This window comes from Pan paniscus, chromosome 16 (assembly GCF_029289425.2).
Source record: "Pan paniscus chromosome 16, NHGRI_mPanPan1-v2.0_pri, whole genome shotgun sequence".
NCBI lineage: Eukaryota > Metazoa > Chordata > Mammalia > Primates > Hominidae > Pan > Pan paniscus.
In genome coordinates, this window is record NC_073265.2 from 91006122 (window position 1) to 91032118 (window position 25997).

General features: G+C 46.1%; 1 protein-coding gene across 8 annotated transcripts in view; it reads right to left on the bottom strand.

Moving 5' to 3' along the window:
- The window catches only part of PCSK6 (proprotein convertase subtilisin/kexin type 6), a 201793-nt gene that overhangs the window by 115577 nt on the left and 60219 nt on the right, over positions 1-25997 (bottom strand). For all 8 annotated transcript variants that reach the window (XR_008621210.3, XM_034939524.4, XM_034939521.4 and 5 more), the window contains exons 5-6: positions 25082-25158; positions 22986-23074 (exon numbers count right to left, since the gene is read on the bottom strand). Coding sequence is in view for 7 of the 8 variants with exons in the window: in XM_034939524.4 (XP_034795415.3) it covers positions 22986-23074; positions 25082-25158 (166 nt within the window). In the remaining variant the exon portion in view is untranslated. The remainder of the gene's footprint in view (positions 1-22985; positions 23075-25081; positions 25159-25997) is intronic.

A 25997-nucleotide genomic window follows, 5' to 3' on the forward strand; every position in this document is an offset into this window, starting at 1 on the left:
AAAATCTCCTAAACCCATAAACCCAATAATATTTTAAATGCCCTGGGAGAACTTGATGAAATGAATGATTTTACAACTCACTTAGTGAAGCTAAAAAAAAAAAAAAAAAAGCCACTTTTTTTCTGTAGTGACCTGTCTTTCCTCCATTTCCCCTGCTTCTAATTTTTTTTTTCAGACAGAGTCTCCCTCTGTCGCCCAGGCTGGAGTGCAGTGGCGCGATCTCAGCTCACTGCAACCTCGCCTCCCAGGTTCGAGCGATTCTCCTGCCTCAGCCACTGGAGTAGCTGGGATTACAGGCACACACCACCACGCCTGGCTAATTTTTATATTTTTAGTAGAGATGGGGCTTCGCCATGCTGGCCAGGCTGGTCTCAAACTCCTGACCTCAAGTGATCTGCCCACCTCGGCCTCCCAAAGTGCTGGGATTACAGGTATGAACCACCGTACCCGGCCCCTGCTTCTAATTTATATCTCGACTTTCCAAATAGCAGGTTTGTATAAGGCAAGGTGAACCTATCAACATGCAGCCGGCCCCAGTCAGCACGAGACACAGCATTTCCCCTGAAAACTTTCTAGGAAGCTCAACACTAAGAGCAATGGGAAGAACACACCCACACGCCCACACACCCACACACACACGCACACACACATGCACATCAATACAAGTCAGCCCTCCTGCCTGGGGGGTTAACGGCTGGAGGAAGGCAGGGAGCGGGACACGCCGGGCCCACTTTTGTTTATTGAGAAGTAATGTATTTTGCCTTCAGCAAACGAATGGCAATGCAGAAGCAATGAACAGGAGCAAATAAAATTAGACTGTCGCTTCCTGAGTGTGACAAATAGGCCTCCCCAACACATTTTGCTCATTAGCCCTGGGTTTATTTTAGTAAGTCCACAGAGAATTATGTTTTGTTTTTGTTTTGTTTTTTTCAGTAAAACTATAGCACATTCTGTTCTATGAGCAGCCATTCCGGGCCAAGTAAGGTTTCAACAGTTACTTAGAAATGCTACAATCCTAAAAGGTTTCTGTCAACCCTCATTATCACCTAAGACAACAGACACGGCTCTCAAATTGCTAACTATGCCCCCACGGGACAGCCTTGTTCTAGGAACTCCAGGGAGCTGTGGTCTGCCGAGTTGTCAAGGCAGACCTACATTCGCCACCGTGACATGAAGTGTGTGGGGACGCGCGGCGGATGACCAAGCCAAATCTCTTCCTGCTTCCTGTTCTGTTCCTGATGCCCTGATGGAGCCACTCCACCTCCTTCTAGAGTGGAAACACAGCTGCAGCCAGCGACGCTCCTTATGGGCGTGTCCTGCATGCAGCCCTGGCTCCAGGAGAGGAGGTCTGTCCCAGGTCGGGCCCCGTGAGACTGGTTCCCCCGTCTGTGGTCCATGTGTCTGGCGTCCCATCTCCACAGCTGTGTCACGGACACAGGTGCGCAGCTCTCTCAGCCAGCAACCTCCAAGAGAAGGGCCGTGACCAGCGTGGGAGGCTGGCAGTGTGGTGTGGCAAGGGTATGGCCCCGGGCAAGATACAGAGCAGCTCATGGTAGGGGGAAGACAGCTGGGGTCAGAGAGTCCTGGAGCGGAATGTCGGCTCTGCATGACCTTGGGCCATAGTCTCAGCCTCTCTAAATCATGTTTTCTACAATATTTATCTGCCAAGGCAGTTGAGAAGATTAATGAAAAGCTCAGTTGAGGCCCTGGCCCTGGTACTGCGTCTGGGATAACTTTGGTATCATCCATCTTCTCCCCTTCCTCTTGTATTTTCAGTATCTGATGCTTTGACATCTGGGGCTTGCTGACCCTGGGGAGACTGTTCCTTCAGGCGCTACCCAGGGTCTCGGGATAGTAAACTACCCATCGGGGGCTTGCTGACCCTGGGGAGACTGTTCCTTCAGGCGCTACCCAGGGTCTCGGGATAGTAAACTACCCATCAGGAGTGTGCTTTTCACATGCAAGCCAACCAATCCAGAGTCTACACCCCAGCCACCTCCATCATGGGCTCTCACACACCAGGTCACTACTCCCTTAACCTAACCACCCAAGGCCAGGTGTCAGGCAGCTAGGGACAGCCCCTATTCCCCTGAGTCTGCTGAAATTATTCAGCCTAGCTGATTCTGAACTTGCCTTCTCTGCCTCACCTACTCCTTCCCACAGAAACCACCACAAGGCCTCTGGCCCATGTCTTCCCCTCTCTCCTGCCTCCTGACAGACCCCGCTGCTTCTCTGTGTGGCCCCACATATGGTACTGGGACGCATCCTCTTGGGAACTGGAACAAACCACCTTTTCAATGCATGGCAGCGGTCTCCTCATCTGCCGGCCTTGCCAAACCTAAATAATACCGAAAATGATTGTACATATTTAAACAGGTCTCTCTTTGATAATCGGGTCCTGTTGATTCTTCAAAGAACAATACAAAACCTGGAAAAGCCTTAGCCATGGTCTAGAGGTTTGACATCGAGGCTGACCCTTTCACGGTCTCCCCGCTAGGGAATGAGGGCTGGAGAACAGAAGTGCATGGCCCAGGCACTCACAGGAAGCCAGTGAGAGCCGGCAGCTTGGGATGCAGGACAGGACAGCAGGCTTCTGAGCCAGATGGAGCACCCGTACATCTGCACCACACGCAAGTACGGCAAGGAACCCTAGAGGAGGTGCACGTGCCAAGAAAGCAAACCCATATCCTGAACGGACCTCTGAAGGGGACACGGACGGCGAAAAGGAGACGTTCATGCCGCCATGAACAAAGGCCACCCAGGAGCTTGTTTCTACAACTCAGCGTGCTCTCTTCCTGTCTCTCTGCTTCTTTCTTATGTACACCCAGGAAGAAAGCCCCTCAGCAGCCATCTCAGGAACCCAGAGCTATGCAGCCCACAGCATTCGAGAGCCAGCCTCACCCATTCTCTGCGGGTGTCTGCAGCAGGGCGGCCTGAGGAGGGCATGGCCACCAGGGAGACACAGGGCAGAAGGGGCTATGCCAGTTCTTGCCCATCTCCTCCTTCCTATGGCTCCTGCTTAGCCTGGCGATGCTCAGATCTAGCAGGCAGGGGCCTTGGATGTGTTGGGGGAGGTGAGGGATGAGGAAGTGGGGAACACCCGCTCCCTGACAGCAGCAGCTCCTAACATTCACCAAATCCCCCCAAGCCCCTCAGTGCATTTAAAATCCTCTTGCAGTTGAAAATGCGCTGGGAACCTTTGAAGATTAATCTACAGCTTAAACTGCTCTCTTAAAATGCTCACAGGCCTAAACTGCTTAATGGAAACACTAATGAGACTGAATTCTGTGACTCAGAATTAACATAATTAACCGATTTATGGGCATGGATTAATTTAGCTGTTATGTACTTAACATTTTCGTGTTTATGAAAGGAAAAACATGATTCAGTTCCCCAATCAAAATATGGAGCAAAAACACCAACAGGAATCTGGTCGCTGCTGTTTACTTTTCCTTCCCAGAAACAGGGCAAACATGGTCTGAAAAGATGCGCCTATATCCGGGGGCCTGAGCAGGGGAGCTTTTCTGTTTGTCAGGTGGGAGGGCTCCCCGCGGTCTCCAGCTGCCCTTGCTGCAGGCCCCAAATGCAGCCTACTCCAGACCAGCCTCAGGGATCCTGCCCTGTGGACTGGCGATGCTTCTGAAAAGCAGGGAGGCTGAGCGCGGGGGCTCATGCCTGTAATCCCAGCACTTTGGGCGGCCGAGGCGGGCGGATCACGAGGTCAGGAGATCGAGACCATCCTGGCTAACACAGTGAAACCCCGTCTCTACTAAACAGGCAAAAAATTAGCCGGGCGTGGTGGCTGGCGCCTGTAGTCCCAGCTACTCGGGAGGCTGAGGCAGGAGAATGGCGTGAACCCGGGAGGCGGAGCCTGTAGTGAGCCGAGATCGCGCCACTGCACTCCAGCTTGGGCGACAGAGCAAGACTCCGTCTCAAAAAAAAAAAAAAATGCAGGGAAAGTGTCCCATAATGCAGTGTCCCTCATGACACCCCTCCTGCCTTAGGAAAGTGTCTGAATCTGGTTAAGTATCAGCACACATGAGGAACTTGCTAAAGGGTAGAAGCCTGGTAAAGTTAAAGGGGTGAGGGCTCCACTCACCTCCCCTGCATATTGCAAGCCTCCCTGAGAGAGCAGGTTCCACTCCGGCCAAGCCAGCACACCTGGCTCCCCAGCAAGCTTTTCTCAAAGGATGCCGCATGAGGCACGAAGCCAGGAGGACCTGGTGCAGTGGATGGGATCACATCCTCAGCCTGCTTTCTGGGAGGGGCCTTCACACTTTTTTGTTTGTTTGTTTTTTTGAGTTTGAGTCTTGCTCTGTTGCCCAGGCTGGAGTGCAGTGCCACAATCATGGCTCACTGCAGCTTCAAACATCTACGCTTAACAGATCTTCCTGCCTCAGCCTCCTGAGTGGCTGGGATTACAGGCATGAGCCACCATGCCTGGCTAATTTTTAAATTTTTTGTAGACAAGGGTCTCAGTATGTTGTTGAGGCTGGTTTCAAACTCCTGGCCTCAAGTGATCCTCCTGCCTTGGCCTCCCAAACTGCAGGGATTTTGTGTGAGCCACTGTCCTTGGCCAGGGCCTTTAGAATTCTGCAGGCCCCAGCAGGGAGGGCTTGCCATGAAGCTCAGCCTGCACTCACCTTGGAGGTGAGCTGATGGCAGTGGAGGCAGCCAAGTCTGGAGCCCCCCACCACCAATGCCACCCTGAAGCAGATGGGCTGGGAGGGAAGGAGCATTAGAGAGAGAGAGAAGGAGAACTATGTGCCAGGTCAAAATTAAAAAGACAAAAAGGTGAACAGAGCAAGAGAGCAAAGCAAGGATGAATAAGAAGAGGGGCTAGGAAATGCCTGCTGCCCTCTCTCGCTCCCTCCTGTGCTGTTCCCATTATCATACCTTTTTAGGCAGGAGGAAGAGGCAAGGCCAAAATATGCTTGGAAGGAATCAGAACTCAGTCAAGAAGTACACAGTTATACACTGCGAAGGCTTCCCCTTCTGCTTCTGTTTCTGGCCACTGGACAGTTATACACTGCGAAGGCTTCCCCTTCTGCTTCTGGCCGCTGGGCTTGGTGGCAGCTGTTCTCATCTGGTCACCGCTATGTCCTAGCATCAGAAGGCTACGATTGCAAAGGTGGAATCCAGGCTTCAGGGCAACAGGCCTGAGCTCAAGCCTCTGCGCTGCCTCTTGGCAGCTGTGTGAACCCAGATGTGGCAATTCATCTCTCTGTTAGTCTCCCCTGGTGGGAAACGGCCATGATCATGTCCAGCGCACAGAGGCACACTAAGAACTGGATGCAAAGATGACTACAAGTGCTTGGCAACCAACAGCAATCGGCAAGAGGTGTCACCATCTGCACCCCAGTGAAAAGACTCAAGAGACCCGACCCAGGAGGAAGAGCACGCAGCCTACCTCTCCCCAGGGCCTGGATCCCTAGGAATAAAACTTAAAACGAACAAATCTGAACCAGCCCTGGGAAACAAGATCAGCACAGACGAGCTGTCTTGAGGCACTGAGGAAAGACGGGAAGCGGAGGGCATCAGGTAGCAGCAGGAGGCGGGGTCCTGGCGCGAGGACTTCTGAGTGGGGAACAATTCCAGAGCTGAGGAAGGTGCCAGGCTGGGCGTGCAAGGACAGGAGGAGCCCCAAACAGGCCTCGGAGTAAGGAGCTAGGGTGGCAGGTCTCAGCCTCCAGGCTGAGTGGGGACAGCAGCAGAGTCACCTTGAGGCTGGTGCAGTGAGACAGGGTCCTAAGGCCAGAGCACCAGGACGATGGCCTGGGAGCGGGGAGTCCGCCTCGCACCCTCTCAGAAGAAATGCTATCAAGCAACAGCTCCCTCCACTCCACATCACAGAAAGGCCCCTGCCGTCAGACCAGACAACCACCTACAGCCACATGGGGATCTGTGAGCACACGCAGGGGTGGACGACCAAGAAGCAGCCCATGTTTGAGGAAAACCCATCCCAAGAAAGAGGGGCACCCAATTAAAAAGCAACATGAACAAGACCAGAGGGACCCGACGAGACAGGGCCAATAGAACAAATGGAAAAAACCATACACAATAAGTAGGCCAAACACCACAGCAAGGAACCGTGGTACCAGCCCCACCTACGGCAGCACAGCCTGACTGGGGAGCCTAGACCTCCGCCCATGTGAGGACGAAATGAGGTGCCCGACCTCACTGCTGGGGCATGTCAGGAAACAGCAGGTAGGAAGCAGCGCTTTTACCTCCAGCAACCTCAAAAGGGGCCCACTTGCATGGTGCCAGCAGATACCATGCCATGAGCCTGGTCTTCCAACCACACCCAGCAGTAACAACGTGTCCCCTCCCTCCCCTGGAGTTGTGTCACGATGCCTGGTGGAGAGTCAGGAGCCTCACTGCTGCTCACAGTAATGAGGGGACCTGCACTGTGGGGTCATGGGAGGCACACAGGGAGTGGGAACCCCTGCCCCTACTCAGCACTGATAAGGAGACTTCCCACGCTTGGGTATCAGCAGAGGCTGAATGGGGGCCCTGGACAACCTACCCCTGACAATAATGAAATGGTACCCCTTGTCCTCTGCAGCAACAGGGCCAGAGAAGCCAGCTGAAACAGAAGGCTGAAGTCAGGTATAGCCTCATAACATAATGCGAAAATGTACAGGTTTCAAAGGAATATCACATGTCATTCCAAGAACGAATAGGAAGATCTCAAATGCATAAAGACAGACAATCACCGATGCCAACATGGAGGAAACAGGGATGCTGGAACCATCTGACAGACATTTTATTAATTTTCTTCCTCTTCTTAGGTTTACCTTTTAAAACGATTTTTAATTTTTAAGGATATATTAGTTGTATATTAATAAAGATTTTAAAGAGGCCATGATAAAAACACCTAGGTGAGCAATTACAAATATGCCTAAAACAAATGAAAAAATAGAAAGTTTCAATAAAGAAACTGAAAGTCTCAGCAAAGAAATACATGATATAAAGAGGAACCAAGTAGAATTATTAGAACTGGAAATACAATAATCAAAAAGCTCAGTGATGGGCTCAATAATAGAACCCACAGGACAGAAGAAAGAGTGAACTGGAAAATTATATATATATATATATTTTTATATATTTATATATATTATATATATATATATATATATATAATTACCCAATCTGAACAATATAAAGAAAAAAAGTTAAAAATATGAACAGAGCATTAGGGACTTGTGAGACTATAACAAAGACCTAAACTTCATGTCACTAGAGTGGACAGGAGGAGAGGAAAAAGGGCCAGGCGTGGTGGCTCACACCTGTAATCCCAGCACTTTGGGAGGCCAAGGCGGGAGGATTGCTTGTGCCCAGCAGTTTGAGGTTACAGTGAGCTATGACTGCCCCACTGCACTCCAGCCTGAGTGACACAGCGAGACCCTGTCTCTAATAATGGAGGAGGAGTGAGGAGGAGGAGGAGGAGGAGGAGGAAAAAAAGTAGTGGGGGCTGGAAAAGTTCTCGAAGAAATAATGGCTAAACGCTCTCCAAATTTGGCAAGAGATATAAACCTACAGATTCACCAAGTTTACTTTCAAGTTTTCTAAATTACATTTGATGGTTGAAGCAAAAATTACAACACTGTCTGATGTGGTTCTAAATGAATGTATGTTTAATATGTATGTATATTCCAAATATAAATGGGAGAGAATAATGGGATATAAAGGAAGGTAAGATTTCTGTACCTCACGCTGGTAAAGTGACAACACCCATAAAATTGATTGTGAGAAGTTACATGTGCATAATGTAATACCAAAGGTAGCCACTAAAAAAGCTATACAAGAAGACATACTCAAAAACATTATAAACCAAGTGAGATCTTAAAAAGTGTTCAAGTAACCCACAGGAAGGCAGGGAAAAAAAAAACAGAGAAACTAAATACAGAGAAAAAAGAATAGAGAAGTTAAAATGGCAGACTTAACCCCTAATGTATCAATAATTACATTAAATATTAACCATCTAAATATAGTAACTAAAAGAGATTGGCAAGTGAATCTAAAAACATGGCCCACGTTTGACAGCAGACCGGGGGGCTACAGTTAGCAACAATATGTTAAATATTTCAGTGTAGAAGAGAGGACTTGAAATGTTACCAACACATAGACATGATAAATACCCAAGATGATGGATACCCCAAATGCCTTGACTTGATCATTCTACATTCCATGCATGTAGAAAACATTCACATGTACCTCATAAATATGTAAAATGTTGTTTATCAATAAAAGAAAAAAGAGGCAATTTCTACTATATTGTACTCTTTAAATTAATAAAAATTTTTATAAAAAAAAAATAAATTTAAAAAAATGGCCCAAATATATGCTATCTACAGGAGACTCAATTCAAATATAACAATATAGGCAAGTTGAAAGTAAAAGGATGGAAAAACATATACTGTACAACCATTAATCAAAGGAAAGTAGAAGTAGCTATATTAATATCAGATAAAGTAGACTTCAGAGCAAAAAAATTCACCTGAGACAAAGAGACGCCCCTTGTCAGCAACACTGAATACCAAAGACCATGAGGTAATACCTTTTAAATTATGAGTGAAAATTATCTTGAACTTAAAGTCAAAACCTAGCCAAATTTGTAGGGAGAAAATAATGACATTTTTAGACTTCAAGGACTCAGAAAATTTACTATCTATATAACCATTCATACCTATAGCAAGCACTCAAAATATCTTTTAAGAGAATGAATAATTTAATAGATGAGAAAATCTAGTAAAATAAAAAAATCACATACAAAGATGTAATAAAAAAGAAACAATAGTGACCAAACAAATTAATTAGACTTTATACTTAAGCTCACACAATTGTTGATGCATGATGTAAACTTGTTAAAAATAATATGGAGTTAAATTTTTGAATTATCCCAATTCAAGGAGGTGACGACAGACAGAAGATGGCAGAGGAGTGGAGCTATGGTAAGTTTCTTATGTTGCTCAGGTGAAAGAGTTAAGTACTGATTAGCACTAAACACTGTAGAGAAACATAAATCCCAATAACTGTGTTTAAAGAGTAACAGAAAAACAGATTTAGAATGTAAAAATTTCAACCCATTAGAATGAAAGAAAAGAGAAGAAACTACATCTAACCAGCAAAAGGAAGGTAAAGACAGATTGGTAGACAGATGGACGGACAGATAGATGGATGGATGGATGGATGGATGGATGAATAGATAAAAACAAATACAATAGAAATAAATCCAAAGATATCTGAAATCAGCACATGTATGAATATAACAAAGTCCTTCTTTAAAGAGACTCTTCAATTGTGTTAAAATATAAATCCAGATACATGCTGCTTATAAAACCAACATTAGAAATAAAGAATATATGAGAAGAAGGATGATAAATAATTTCGCAAATGTGCTACTTTTATCAATCAAAGTATAGGTGTTATATCAGCCAAAGTACAATTAAAGGGCAAAAATGAGATAGGATTTTATATTGATGAAGATTCATTATACCTTGTAATGTACCTTGTAAATAGTTATAAAATGTGTACAGCGAAAACGGAAAGAAACTGACACATCCATAATCATCATGGAAACCAGCATTCCTTCTCAGAAACAGATCAGAAACAGATCTTTCTTACAAAAAGTAAGAAAGACTCCAGAACTTCTGAATGAACTTGATAGAACACACAGGTGATAGAGGCAGATAAAGGTATCAGGCAGGCAGGGTAAATGGCTGAAGCAGCCAGGTCTGTGAAGGCCACCCGGGGACGGGTAGACTGCCCTTTGAGTTAGGAGCAATCGTAGCCGACTGTTGCCATTAAGGAATGAGGGCCCAGCACAGCCAGAGCTTCTAAGCTTTCATAGAAAGCCCCAAATCCATATTTTTACATAAAATACTGTGATTTGTAAATGTTTACTCAAGTTTTCAAAAATACACTTGTGTGAGTCAAACAAAACATGTCTGCAGGCCAAAGGCAGCTTATGGGCTACCAGTTGCAATCCCTAATCTGATACAGATTTTTTTTTACTCAAGGAGCATAGAATAAAAATACTCTTCAAACACTGATATGGTTTGGCTGTGTCCCCACCCAAATCTCAACTAGAATTGAATCTCCCAGAATTCCCACGTTGTGGGAGGGACTCAGGGGGAGGTAATTGAATCATGGGTGCCAGTCTTTCCTGTGCTATTTTTGTGATAGAGAATAAGTCTCATGAGATCTGACAGGTTTATCACGGGTTTCTCCTTTTGCTTCCTCCTCATTTTTCTCTTGCCACCACCATGTAAGAAGTGGCTTTCGCCTACCACCATGATTCTGAGGCCTTCCCAGCCATGTGGAACTGTAAGTCCAATTAAATCTCTTTTTCTTCCCAGTCTCGGGAATGTCTTCATCAGCAGCATGAAAATGGACTAATACAGTAAATTGGTGCCCATAGAGTGGGCATTGCTGAAAAGATACCCCAAAATGTGGAAGCAGCTTTGGAACTGGGTAACAGGCAGAGGCTGGAACAGTTTGGAGGGCTCAGAAGAAGACAGGAAAATGTGGGAAAGTTTGGAACCTCCTAGAGATTTGTTGAATGGCTTTGACAAAAATGCTGATAGTGATATGAACAGTAAGGTCCATGGTCAGGTGGTCTCAGATGGAGATAAGGAACTCATTGGAACTGGAGCAAAGGTGACTCTTGTTATGTTTTAGCAAAGAGACTGGCAGAGTTTTGCCCCTGCCCCAGAGATCTGTGGAACTTTGAACTTGAGAAAGATGATTTAGAGTATCTGGCAGAAGAAATTTCTAAGTAGCAAAGCATTTAAAAGGTGACTTGGATGCTGTTAAAGGCACTCTGTTTTAAAAGGGAAGCAGAGCATAAAAGTTCAGAAAATTTGCAGCCTGATGATGCAGTAGAAAAGAAAAACCCATTTTCTGAGGAGAAATTCAAGCCGGCTGCAGAAATCTGCATAAGTAACAAGGAACCTAACATTAATCCCCAAGACCACGGGAAAATGTCTCCAGGCCATGTCAGAGACCTTCACAGTAGCCCCTCCCATCAGAGGCCCAGAGGCCCAGGAGGAAAAAGTGGTTTCATGGGCCACGCCCAGGGTCCTCGTACTGTATGCAGCCTAAGGACTTGGTGCGCTGTGTCCTAGCCACGTCAGTCGTGGCTGAAAGGAGCCAACATACAGCTTGGGCTGTGGCTTCAGAGGGTGGGAGCCCCAAGCTTTGGCAACTTCCACTTGTGTGTTGAGCCCGCAGGTGCACAGAAGTCAAGAACTGAGGTTTGGGAACCTCCACCTAGATTTCAGAAGCTGTAGGGAAACACCTGGATGCCCAGGCAGAACTTTGCTGCAGGGGTGGGGCCCTCATGAAGAACCTCTGCTAGGGCAGTGCAGAAGGGAATTGTGGGGTCAGAACCCCCACAAAGAGTCCCTACTGGGGTACTGCCTAGTGGAGCTGTGAGAAGAAGGCCACTGTCCTCCAGACCCCAGAATAGTAGATCCACTGGCAGCTTGTACCATGTGCCTGGAAAAGCTACTATATTATATTATATCCTGTGCTATTCTCATGATAGTGAATAAGTCTTATGAGATCTGATGGATTTATCAGGGGTTTCTGCTTTTGCTTCCTCCTCATTTTTCTCTTGCCGCCGCCATGATAAGAAGTGCCTTTCACCTCCCACCATGATTCTGAGGCCTCCCCAGCCATGTGGAACTATAAGTTCAATTAAATCTCTTTTTGTTCCCAGTCTTGGGTATGTCTTTATCAGCAGTGTGAAAATGGACTAATGCAAACACCCATTGGCATATTTACAAAAACTGAACGTGTATTAGGACACAAAGATATTCTCCAGAAATTCCAAAAGGCAGAAAATATACAGAACATTCTGTGAACCCAATATAATAAACTTAAAAATTAACAACAAAAGGAGCATCAGAAAATCTACGCAGTTGAAAAATTTTATAAATCTCTTCTAAACAACTCCTGGGTTAAAGAGAAAAATCTAAGCTGAAACGTACAATTATTCAGAAATATATAGCAAGAAAAGCACCATATAATTAAACTAGTAAGAGGTGATGGAAGGAGAATGTATGATTATTTATTTATTTATTTATTAGAACACATAAAATCCTGAAAATAAAGAACTAAATACACATTCCATTCAAGGAATTAGAACACAGCAACAACAAATTTAAAAGCTGAAGGAATTAATAAATAAGTAAAAGCAGAAATTTATGACGTAGAAAATAAAGGAACTCAATTAAAAAAAACCTAGTTCTCTGCAAAAGCCTGTTTTTTTTTTATTTTTACTTACACTATTTTTTATAATTTTAACTTTTACTTTAGATTCAGGGGGTATATGTGCAAATTTATTACATGGGTATATTGTATGACACTGAGGTGAAAAAACCTATTTTATTAAAAATAGAAATTTTTCATCAATCAAGGGAAAAAGGAGATGTCACAAATAAGATTAGAAACAATTATAACTATAAACATGGAGGATTTACTTTTAAATTACGAGCATATGATATTGAATTTATGTCATATATTTGAAAATCTTGAAAAATTGATGATTTTCTAGGAAGATTTAATTACAAAAATCTCCTCAAGAAGAAACAGAAAACCTGAACAGGTCTAGTCCTTTTGAAAGTCACCATATCCAATCAGACTAGTTAATCAGCTCTACCAACACTTCAGAAATCAGGCACTATCCACAATATATTAACTATTTCAGAGCACAGGAAAAGAAAGTTTCCTAACTCTTTCTACGAGACTGGCCTGAGTCTGATAAACGAGTTAGAGAGAAACATCACAAAACACAGAAACTGTGATTCTATCCATTTTATAAATGAAGTTGTAAAACCATAAGAAGACATCAGCAGTTGAATGCAGAGGTATCAAAAGAACAATACTCATGAGCAAATGGAACTTATTTCAAAAATGAAAGAAAAAGTTTCCAATTTAGGAATTTTTTTTTTTTGAGGCAAAGTCTTACAGGGCTGGAGGGCAGTGGTGTCATCTCGACTCACTGCAGCCTTTGTCTCCCAGGTTCAAGCGATTCTCCTGCCTCAGCCTCCCGAGTAGCTGGGATTACAGGTGCCTGCCACCATGCCTGGCTAATTTTTGTATTTTTAGTACAAATAGGGTTTCAACATTTTGGCCAGGCCGGTCTCAAGCTCCCGACATCAGGTGATCCACCCACTTTGACCTCCCAAAGTGCTGGGATTACAGGCGTGAGCCACTGTGCCTAGCCCAGTTTAGGAAATCTATTAATGTAACTTATTACACTACACAGATTAAACAATAAAGTTGAAAAACAATATAATAATCTCAATAGATACTTTTAAATATTCAACATCCATTCCTGATTAAATCTCTTAGAAATCTAGGAATATAATAGAATTTTCTCAACTTGATAAAGGGTAACTACAGGGAAGACATTTACAAATGGCATAAAATTAGAAGTATTCCTGTATAAGTCAGAAATCAAACAGAACCTATAAACCACCACTATTCAATATTCATCAGGAACTGCTACATATTCAAATAAGGCAAGAAAAAGAGAGTTATTAATATTAAAGAGATAAAACCACCATTATATTTACAGATAGCTATTATTTAACATCTCTCCAGAAAAGCCAAGAGAATCCAAGGGAAAAACAACAGCACCCACAGAGATCAATAAGGTGACCAGAAACAAAACCCAACATACGAAAATCAATAGCTTTCCTATATCCGTTTCAATAATGACCAATTAGAAATATAAACTTTTTAAAAATCTAGATATATATCTAATAAGAAATGTGTAAAATCGATATGGAGAAAGTGATAAAACTTTAAAAAACGATGTAAAAGAAGACCTGAATAAATAAAAACATACCATGCTCCTGGGTGGGAAGACTCAATATTGTAAAGATGTCATTCTCCCCCAATTAATCTATAATTTCCAAGCAATCCCAATCAAAATCCCAACAGGGATTTTTTTTTTTTTAATGGAACTTGACAAGCAGATTCTCAAGTTCATCTGAAAGAGAAAATGTGCAAGAATAGCCAAGTAATTTTCGAAAAGGAACCATAAGAGAAAATTTGCCCTATCAGTTACCAAAAAAACAAAAACAAAACCCCAAAACTCTCCTAAACTGTAATAATTCAAAGCGTGGTATTGTTAGGGCTTATGAAGGAACTGACTAAGGAAACGTAAGGGCGGACCCAGTGTCCATATGGGGATCTAGGATGTGATGAGGGCCACGTGTGGCAATCACCAAATATTGATTTGGGGGGATCTCTCTTTCACACTACTCACAGAAATAAATTCCATATGGATCAAAAAGCTGAACAGAAAGGCTGGTTGTAGTGGCTCACACCTGTAATCCCAGTACTTTGGGCAGCTGAGGCAGGTGGATCACCTGAGGTCAGGAGTCCGAGATCAGCCTGGCCAACATAGTGAAACACCGTCTTTACATAAACAATACAAAAAAATTAGCCAGGCATGGTGGTGGGCACCTGTAATCCCACGTACTCGGGAGGCTGAGGCAGGAGAATTGCTTGAACCCAGGAGGTGGAGGTTGCAGTGAGCTGAGATCATGCTACTGCACGCCAGCCTGGGTGACAGAGTGAGATTCTGTCTCAAAAAAAAAAAAAAAAGCTAAACAGAAAAGAGAAAACCATAAAAATTTTAAGACCAATTATTGTCCTAAAACCAAGTTTTTAGAGGAAATACAAAACAGGTTTACTATCTTGGGCAAGATCCCAAACTCAAGAGTCATGAAGGAAGATGAACAAATTTGACATCATAAAAACTTTACTTTGTTTTTTTGAGACAGGGTCTCACTCTGCCACCCAGCTGGAGTATAATGATGCAATCATGGCTCACTGTGGCCTCGACCTCCTAGGCTTACGTGGTCCTCTCACCTCAGCCTCCCAAGTAGCTGGGACTACAAGCACGTGCCACCATGCCCGGCTAAATTTTTCAAAATTTTTTGTAGAGACAGGGTATCACTATGTTGACCAGGTTGGTCTCAAATTTCTGGGCTCAAAAGGTCTTCCTGCCTCAACCCCCAAAGTGCTGGGATTACAAGTGTGAACCACTATGCCCAGCCCATAAAAACTTTAAACAGATTTTTATTAAAAAATTATATATGAAAAGGGGGCACAAATCATCAATGTACAGCGTGACAACTTAATATAAAATTAAAGTCTCTCTAAAATGAAAGACATCAGGGACCAGTGACCACACAGGGGTACCCCACTCTCCTCTCTGGAAACAATGAAGATGGCACATGCCTCTGTGGATTCCTGACAGTGTAAAATTTCTCCCCAGGGTAGATGCTAATGCACCTGAAGGCAACACACCTAGGGAAACTGGGGGTTGAAGGAGTTTTATTTCTTTTTTATTTTTTTATTTTTGAGATGGAGTCTTGCTCTGTTGCCCAGGCTGGAGTGCAGTGGCACGATCTTGGCTCACTGAAACCTCCACCTTACAGGTTCAAGCAATTCTCCTGCCTCAGCCTCCCAAGTAGCTGGGACTACAGGTCCCTACCACCACATCCAGCTGATTTTTGTATTTTCAGTAGAGACAGGGTTTCACCATGTTGGCAGGCTGTTCGGGAACTCCTGACCTCAGGTGATCTGCCCACCTCTGCCTCTCAAAGTGCTGGGATTACAGGCATGAGCCACCACGCCTGGCTATTTCTTAAGATATAATTTGGACAGTTCCTCTGTTTCTTTCATTTGATCTAATTATTTTTATGTGACAACATTTATAAGGAATGTGCAGTTTTACAAGGAAAATTGGTTAAACTATGTCCACAGGTTTTTTGACACCTTTCTATTCAAAAGGTGCTACCAAATTTCTCTCCCCTTGAGTGTATTGTTAAACTTAGTGATCCATTTCTAATGCACAGAGTATGGCTGAAGAGATGGTGCGTGACTTCTGAGACGAGGTCATAAAAGACATTGCTGGTTTGGTTTTGCTTTTTCTCTTGAATCACTTGTTATAAAGAAAGCCAGCTACCATGTTATGGGGACACTCAAGCAACCCTCTGGAAAGGTACACAAGGTGAGGAATCAGGGACTCCAGCCAACAGCCCCGTAAGTAACCCATCTTGGAAGTGAATCCTCCAGACTCAGTCGAGTCTTCAGACTACAATCACAGCCAACAGCTTGACTGGAACTTCACCAGTGACCCCGAACCAGAAATATTCAGCAAAGCCACTATCTGTGCTGGAAAACAAGTGTTTGTTGTTTTAAGCAGCTACATTTTTAGAATGACTGCCACTCAGCAATAGATAACTAATACACAATCTAATTGATAACTATAAACCACAAGTTTTAAGTTCAACAATGACAGAGTTGCTTATATCAGACTAACTCTTCTTATTAAAGATAAAAATTATAAACTCTGAAAAAATATTTACTTAGAAAAAATTAACTTTTTAAGACCACTGAAGAACAACCAGAAAAAGGCAGAGGTAGGCAGGGGGTTCAATTCTTGACAAACCATACTGGGTATGATCCAAGTTGACATGACTTTTCCTCTTGAGGGAACTTTCCATTTCTTTTGGTGCAGAGAGGCTAGAACTCAAATACTGAAGTACAGTAAAATGTCATCTTATTCTCCAGAGGAGTCAGGGGATAGAGTTTGGGACTGTCACAGAGCTGCTGGAAATTGAGAGGAGAAATTTCAGAAAGGAGAGATCTACAGAAGAGAACATATAAACTCCTCACAACCACTTGGCTGAACCCTGAAGTATACATGGGCAACCTACTAAGAAGTCCAGTAGGAAAACAGCAGCTGAGAGGCTGGAGGAGCTGAGCAGGTATTTCAGCTGCTGCCCACTACAGGGCAGTCCATCTGGAGTTTGAGACTTGCTAAGCTGGAGGTCTGGGTTTAAACATTTCAGGCTTTCCACTGAAATACCAAAAGGGTCATGGTCTCGGCGTAAAGACCATATGCTAGGGCTAACGGATTTTCCCTAAGGCTACGTGCAAATCAGAAAGATAGCAAACATTAAAAAAAAGAATAATCAGGTCTCCACAAGCTCACATTTCACCAACTGCTAGAACGAAATTTTTTTTTTTTTTTTGAGACAGAGTCTCGCTCTGTCGCCCAGGCTGGAGTGCAGTTGGCATGATCTCAGCTCACTGCAAGCTCCGCCTCCTGGGTTCACGCCATTCTCCTGCCTCAGCCTCCCAAGTAGCTGGGACTGCAGGCGCCCGCCACCGCGCCCGGCTAATTTTTTGCATTTTTAGTAGAGACGGGGTTTCACTGTGTTAGCCAGGATGGTCTCGATCTCCTGACCTCGGGATCCACCCGCCTCAGCCTCCCAAAGTGCTGGGATTACAGGCGTGAGCCACCGTGCCCGGCCAAGAACGAAACTTAATGATATTCAAAGACAACAGAATCCAGGGTCTCTACAATGTAACAATATCTACCATACAATAAAAAATTACTAGACATATGCAAAGAAAGAGAAATACATGACCCACTGTAAAGAGAAAAATCAGTCATTGTAAACATACTCCTAAAATGGCCTAGATGTTGGAATTAAGTGCAAAAGACTTTAAAGTATTTCTTACAAACATGTTAAGGAGTCTAGAATAAAAGACAGATATCATGACTGAAGAGATGGAGACACAGGAGGGATTCGGAAACAGTAAAAAAAAAGAGTCAAATGGAAATCATAAGACAGAAAAGTAAACATCTGAATTTTGTTGTTGTTGTTGTTGAGATGGAGTCTTGCTCTGTCACCCAGGCTGGAATGCAGTGGTATGATCTCAGCTCACTGCAACCTCCGCCTCCCAGGTCTAAGCCAATTCTCCTGCCTCAGCCTCCCGAGTAGCTGGGATTACAGGCATGTGCCACCACACCTGGCTGATTTTTTTGTATTTTTAGTAGAGACGGGGTTTTAGCATGTTGGCCAGGCTGGTCTTGAACTCCTGATCTCAGGTGATCCACCCACCTCAGCCACCCAAACTGCTGAGATTACAGGTGTGAGCCACCATGCCCCGCCCTGAAATTTTTTTTAAAGACCAGACTGAACACAACAAAATGAAGGATTAGTGAACTTGAAGTTCAATAAAAATCATCCCATTCGAAGCAGAGAAAAAAGGGTTAAAAAAAATGAACAGTGCCTCAGTAAACTGTGAGGCGTATTAAGCAATCTAACAACTATAACTGTGCCCACAGAGAGTAGAAAGAAAATGGAACTTAAAAAAATTTGAAGAAATATTGACAATTTTTTTTCCAAATTTTCTTTAAAAAGAATAACCCACTAAGAAGCACAGAAAACCCAAGATGGAATTAATACGAAGAAAACTACACGAAAGAATGTTAGAGCCACAGGCAAAGCACAGATATTTTTAAAAATAACACTATGAAAGCGGCTACACGGAAGGGCCATGGTGGCTCATGCCTGTAATCCCAGCACTTTGGGAGGCTCGGGTGGGAGGATCACTTGAGGCCAGGAGTTTGAGTCCAGCCTGGGCAACACAGCAGTATCTCATCCTACAAGGAAAAAGGTGTGTGTTTTTTTTAATTAGCTGGGAAAGGTTGTGTTCACCTGCAGTCCCAGATACTTGGGAGGCTCGGGTGGAAGGATCACTTGAGGCCAGGAGTTTAAGTCTGCAGTGAGCTATGATTATGCCACTGCACTCCGACCTGGGTGACAGAGCAAGACCCCATCTCTTCAAAAAAAAAAAAAAAAAAGGAGCCATAGGAACAAATCACATTTCTTAAAAGGGAACAACAATAAGGATGGCAATTAACGATCGACTCATCATCCAAAACAACGGATACCAGAAGACAACAGAATAACATCTTTAAAGTGTTGAAAGACAAAAAAAAAGTTAGAAGGTCATGTTCAGCATAATTTCTTTTAAGAAAAATGAAGAGAAGCCACTTTCAGATAAAATTGGAGAGAATTTTTCACTAGCATACCTGAACCTCAACAAATACCAAAAGAGGTGAGAGAGAACCTCAATAAATGCCAAAGAGCCTGGAGACAGGCTGAAGATAAATGGAAAGATGGAAATCTGAAGCTAGAAAAACTAAGGAAGACCAGTCAGTGGAATGGTACACATGCAGGTAAGTGTATTTCTTTTCATAAGTAGTTTGCGGTCAACTACATGTTTAAAACAAGAAATGCACTGTGGGTTTATAACATGTGAAGTAAAATCTATAAAAACAACAGCACAAACAATGACAGTGATGGTGAATGGAAACAATCTTAGATTTACACATTATATAGAAAGCACACTATTAATTCCAGATAGACTGGGATAAGCTAGGATATGCATGATAACAGGGATATTTTTTAATTAACGCATTGAATATGGTTGAGCACATGCTGCATGTATAATACTGGATATGCCACTGACAGAGAGACGAAAGAGATGAGGGTCACAGTTCTGGGCCTCTAGGAGCTCAGCATGTCTTTGGAGGGAACCAACAAGGAAGACGGCACAGGACCACCTATTGAAGTTAAAGGGGCAGGTAGGAGCCCCAGGGGTGGCAGAGCAGGCACCCCATGAGAGCAGGGCATGAGGGTGTGGCTGAGCTTGACACGGCAGGACTTGACTACCCGTGAGAGTGCTGAGGAGACAATTACGTCTGCGGCGTGGGGCTGGGGTGAGCAGGCCACATAAAGATCGAGGACATGAGGTGGAGCTCACACCTCTCTGGAAGGTAGGTGTGGGGTTGAGGCTGGCCTTGACCCAAGGATCCGGTGATAGCCACTGGCTCCAAAGCTGCTGCAAACAGCTTTAGCCTCTCCACACAGGCAGCCAACCCGCTTCCTCCTGGTTCTCCCTCCAAGCCCACCTCTGGGTGGGTGCTCTAACACAGCTCCCTCTCTGAGTGTGCTGGCACACAACAGGGAATTTCCCTGGGATGTCCCTGGAGCTGACCATAGAGCTCTTCCTTTTCATGTCTTTATTGTTAGTTGTCACTCAAGAGACTATAATGCATATCCTAACTTATCCCAGTCTATCTGGAATTAATAGTATACTATTTTCTGTATAATGTATAAATCTAAGATAGAGCATTTCCATTCACCATGACTGTTACCATTCCTGCTGTTGTTTATATACATATATATATATATATAGTTTCATACGTTATAAACCCACAGTGCATTGCTATTATTCTTGTTTTAAACACATGCCAAATTCTATCCCTACATTTTCCAGATCTGGAGGGAGCACCTTCACTTGCAGGACTCGGGAAACGTAGGGAAAGAGTTTGGCGATGAGTGTAGAGCTATCTAACGGTAACGCTGTGTTTACTGTGCACCTCATCTGGGAGGATCTTTATGCATGTTACTTCCACTGACTCCTCCCCGCAATCCATGATGCAGGTGTTACCCACCTGTGAGACCCCAGGGAGCCCTCTAAACCAGTGCTTCTCACATTGTCACTTGGAGACAAATCCCCTGCGATCTTGTTATAATGCAGACCCTGACTCCGTAGGCCTGGGGTGGGGATTCTGCATTTCTAATGGCTCCCAGAGGATGCCATGCTCAAAGTCTAGGGACTTGGGGGAGCAAGGCTCAAGCAGCTCCAAAGGTGGGGTTCACCCCTCACTCAAAGCAACACAAATGGTTTTTATTCTCCCACTGAGAGTCTCAGCAAGAGGGAAGGAGGAGCTCAGCTATCCCCTGCAGACTTAGCCCAAGCCGATGGTTTCACACATGGTACCTGACTTCATCCTCATAACAAAACTGGGGAGGCAGCTGCCTGGTGGTCATTTCACCCCACAGGTAAAGAAACCTTGGCTCAGAGAGGTTATGTAAGTTGTTCAAGGACACACAGACAGTGAGTGGTGGGAATGGAACTGGCACCCAGGTTGGCCCGATTCTACAGATCCTGGAGAGACGTCTCAGGGCTCTGCACCCATCATCAAAGGCTCCAGGGAGAACTTATATATCTCAGTTTGCAAGAACTATCCACAAAGGAGCCAGGCCAGTTGACAGAGTCTCCTGATTTGTTCTGCAGAACGTGCCCTTGGGGGTTAATTCTGCTATAAAATGAAAATCCAAGCCACTTTCAAGATTTCCATGGGAAAAGGCAGGCAGAGTCCTAATTAAGTAAAAGCTAAGGACCCTCTTTTTGAAACACAAGAAATTCCCCCAAGGACTGGTGATCCAGGGAACTGTGGCCCAACCTCCCTGCCTGGTACTGCTCATAAGTGGAGCCAAAGCGGCTGCAGCCACCCTCACCAAGGCTCAGTGGCAGAACGGCAGAAAGTGGCTGCAGCCACCCTCACCAAGGCTCGGTGGCAGAACGGCAGAAAGTGGCTGCAGCCACCCTCACCAAGGCTCGGTGGCAGAACGGCAGAAAGCGGCTGCAGCCACCCTCACCAAGGCTCAGTGGCAGGATGGCAGTGCCCCCCCGGGAAGGTGGTTTCCCACTGCAGCCACCTGAGTGAGCAGGCGCACCTTCGGACTGAGAGGCAGACAGGCCTCCTGGGTGAGGCCGCATCCCTGGAGGCCCTCTGGCACTCCTCTCTGCTGCCCCCACTTGCTCAGTTCCCGGGTCAGTGACATGCACCTATAGGGGCCTTCAGAGCACTTGGGTGACTGAGCTGTCACACTGCCGGGCTCCCCTGGGGAATAGGAAGACATTCAACACTACTCCAAAGCCTCATACTAGCAAGGGCAGCTTGACTGAGCAGTGTGAGAAGCTAAATGGCAAGACCAGATGCACGCAGGGGCGGGGGCGGCTGCTGCTCCGTAAAGGGACCAAGAAGAGCTGACTCCCTGGTGAATGAGACGGGGGACAGCTGGATCCAGGGAGCAGGGACCAACAAGAGCTGACTCCCTGGTGAATGAGACGGGGGACAGCTGGATCCAGGGAGCAGGGACCAAGAAGAGCTGAGTCCCTGGTGAATGAGACGGGGGACAGCTGGATCCAGGGAGCAGGGACCAAGAAGAGCTGAGTCCCTGGTGAATGAGACGGGGGACAGCTGGATCCAGGGAGCAGGGACCAAGAAGAGCTGATTCCCTGGTGAATGAGACGGGGGACAGCTGGATCCAGGGAGCAGGGACCAAGAAGAGCTGAGTCCCTGGTGAATGAGACGGGGGACAGCTGGATCCAGGGAGCAGGGACCAAGAAGAGCTGAGTCCCTGGTGAATGAGACGGGGGACAGCTGGATCCAGGGAGCAGGGACCAAGAAGAGCTGAGTCCCTGGTGAATGAGACGGGGGACAGCTGGATCCAGGGAGCAGGGACCAAGAAGAGCTGAGTCCCTGGTGAATGAGACGGGGGACAGCTGGATCCAGGGAGCAGGGACCAAGAAGAGCTGAGTCCCTGGTGAATGAGACGGGGGACAGCTGGATCCAGGGAGCAGGGACCAAGAAGAGCTGAGTCCCTGGTGAATGAGACGGGGGACAGCTGGATCCAGGGAGCACTTCACAGAACAGAGCAGGCATGAGCTGCCATAAGGCACAGGTGGACAGAGCCAAGCGGAAAGACGGGGGGAGGCGGGGATGGGAATGATTCAAGCCCAGGCATCAATCGGGAAGACCAGATGTGTCTAAGGGACACTATGACAAATGTCCTCTAAGGCCAGAGCAGGGGCAGGAGAAGTGGGCCCGCAGGCTTGAGTGGGAGTCGGAACCCACGGAAAGCTCTGGTCCCGGGTAAAAGCTGTCATTCTGTCTGGGAAGTGACGGAGCCACTGAAGGCTATGGGCAGCGGGGAATCAACGCAGCCTTCTAGGAGTCAGCAGCCAGGCCAGCAGGACCAGAGGAGAGAGGGTACCTTTCTGATGGGAACTGCAATGGCTTTGCAGGCAAAACAGTAAGCAGTTCCTCTGTCTTGAGGCCCCAATCCCTGTGGGTCAGCTGCCTGGGCCATGATACAGACGGCACTGCTGCGTCTGGCCCAGGGGTCTGCTGACATGGCCAAAGCCAAAAAACAGGAGGCTGCTGAGACCAGCGGACAGGGAGCTCCCAGCTGCCCCTGCCCCAGGCCCCTCGGCTCGCAGGTTGCCACGCCCGGCCTTACCTCCTATTTTGGCATTGTACGCTATGCCCACGATGCAGTAGGAATTGTTTGCTGAAGCAGCAACTTCTCCCGCACAACGAGTGCCGTGTCTGAAACAAAGGAAAAAACCAAGTGAGGACGCAGCCCAGCAAGTTTCAGTGAATTCAGTGCCTGGCTCGGTTCAATGCAACAAGAGAGTCAGTTGTCTGAAGCCCAGAGATGTCATTAAAGCCCATTTCCTGCATCCCCTCTCATCACCAACCCCACTCTGGGAGAAGGCACCAAGTCAGCCTGGGTACAGCCCTTCCTGGCATCCTGAACGTGGCAAGCGCTCACGCATGGTCACCTCTTCCAGGATGCCTCCCCTGACCCCCACGTGGGAGGAAGGTGCCTGCCCCAGTGCCCGTGGCCCTATACCTTCCTCCTCCCAGCGCGTGTAGTTGGCACATGGCCACTGCTGTGTAGGGTGGGTGCTGCGCCACCTCGGCCTGGTGTCTCCTGTGGCTGGCAGCATGGACACCTGCTGCCTGGCAGGATGAAAGAAGGAACTGTCTGGTGCTGATGTCACCTGCCTCATCCCCTATGCACCTACAACACCATGCTCACCCTGAGGCAGCCCTTCCTGTGCTTCTAAGGCCATTTAAGCTGGAGCTGAGGAAGAATGCTCTAAATTAAACACTCAGCAGCTGGTGGACTATGAAGAAATGACCAGAAAAACAAATTGCGTTTTCCTCAGTAATGACCCCATTCTCTGATGTGCCACGTAGGGTCAGTTCCTCCAGCGGGGGCCAAAATAGGAGCAACTTGAAATAGCACATCTTTGAGAAGGGTCCACAGAGGATGGGAATCATTGATTCAAATTTAAAGCTGCCTTTAAAAATCGCCCCAGGCAGCAGCCCTCTGGAAGAGAGTCATCTGTCCTTCCCTGGAAGCCACACAGCTTCAAGGCCAGGGCTGTTCCCGGGGTCGCAGAGCTCGATGGATGGCTCGGGATGGGATTGAATCCTGCCCCTCAAGGGTCACTGTGTGGTATGTGGGTCATTGCTCCTTTGCCCCAGGCATCCTCACTGGCAGCAGGAAGGGCACCTTGGGACGTGCATGAGGCTGGGCTGCTGCAGGCTCGCGGGAGCTCTGCAGCCTGCTGTGTGGAACTCCAGCGGCCGAGGCTTCCTGCACAGCATTGCCTGTGCACCCGTTTGTGAATCTCAGAATCAAAGCGACCACAAACTAAAAGACTATAATCGGGAGACGCCCCTCAGCAAGAATCTTGTCAACAGTGGGGAGGAAGAAAAAGCTTTTATTATTTCCCTCTGAATATTTTTAGAGGAATGATAAGAGCTCAGGGTATGGGGCATGCTGATGAGGAAGGAAAGAGACAGCAAATGAATTCCCAGGACTGACCCCAGGGCTGCCGTTTACACTGCAAAGTCACCTGGGCTCTCCGGACCCCACTGCCTCCACTTGCAAAATGACAGTGACACAAAAACGCCCACCATTTCGGGAGAATCTGCTGGGTGCATTCCTCATGCATCATCTCACTGACCCCTCCCGTGACCCTGTGAGGTAGGGGACATCACTGGCCCGGAAGAGCCTCTAAGACACTAAGACATGAAGTTTCAAGCAGCTCACCCAGCATGCACGCAGCCGGTAAGTGGGAGAGCTGCGATCTGAACCTGGGTCTATCCGGCATTACTCATGCCCCTTCCACCTCATTCCTAAGGTCACAGAGACACAAAAGCTCGGGCATATGATCTGTGTGCTCAAACAGACCAAACTGCTGTCTTCACACAGCAGGTCATGGAGACCGTTAGACTTAAGGGTTTCTCTTTTAAAATATTTCAAGAAAGTTGGAAACAGGAATGATGTCTGTCAAACACCCATTTCTAGCTGCCCGGCAGCGGTGACACCCCAGAGGAACAGGCTGACTCCACAGAAGCTGGCCGTGCCTGAAGGGCCGTGCCTGGCATGGCCTGTGACTCCTGGAGAAGCCTGCCTTGCGCCCGGGCAGGGAAGATACGCCGGCAGCCACCGCCTCTCCAGCTCCCTCGCACACACATTCAACAGCGACGCTGCAGGGAGGGGAAGAGAAGCCGGGGAGATGAGGCGAGGTGACGTACTTATTTTCATTGCTGGCATCATATCGCGGAGATGGGTCATAATCATTGCCGTTCACATCGTAGCTGGCGTAGGAATCCTAAGAAATGGAATCGTGGTGAGTGAGGAGACATGGCATATGACAGCTCTGTTTTAAATGGATTTTACGTTCCGTTGGCAAATAGAGAAACCACACGCGGGGTTCCTCTCTTACTGTAGCTATAATCTCATATACGTTTTTATCGTGGTAAAATATACGTGACGGGAAATACACGACCTTAACCATTCTCGGGTGTGCGGCTCAGTGGCATTAATTCACAGCGCTGTACGGCCATCGCTGCTACCCATCTCCAGAACTCCTTCAACCTGCAAAACCCCACGCCCACTCAACACTAACTCCCCACTCCTCTCTCCCAGGCCCTGGCAACCCCCACTCCACCTTTTTGTCTAAGATTTTGGCTACTCTGAGTCACTCGTGTAAGTGGAATCAGGCAGTATTTGTCCTTTTGTGACTGGCTTATTTCACTTTGCACAACGTCCAAGGTTTATCCACGTTTCCACGTGGGTCAGGATTTCCTTCATTTTATATTTTCAATAGGTATGCTTTTGTTTATATGACTGTAACAGCAGTATTCACATGATTTTACATTCTCCTTTTAAAATATATGATAAAAGCTTTCCAGTGTTGTTGACGTAGTCTGCAAAATTCATTTCTAAGGGCTGCATAACGATCTGTCAGACGGATACGATATGGTTTACTTAATCACCGGTAGGTGCCCAAGTCCCTTAGAGTATTTCTTGCATCTATGATATTTACGATATGCCAAGCTTGCGTCCTTACATTTAACTAATTTAGTCCTTACAATAACTCCGTGAGAGAGTCGTTCTCTTATGAACCATTTTACAGACGGTAAAATGTTTACAGATGAGGCACAGAGA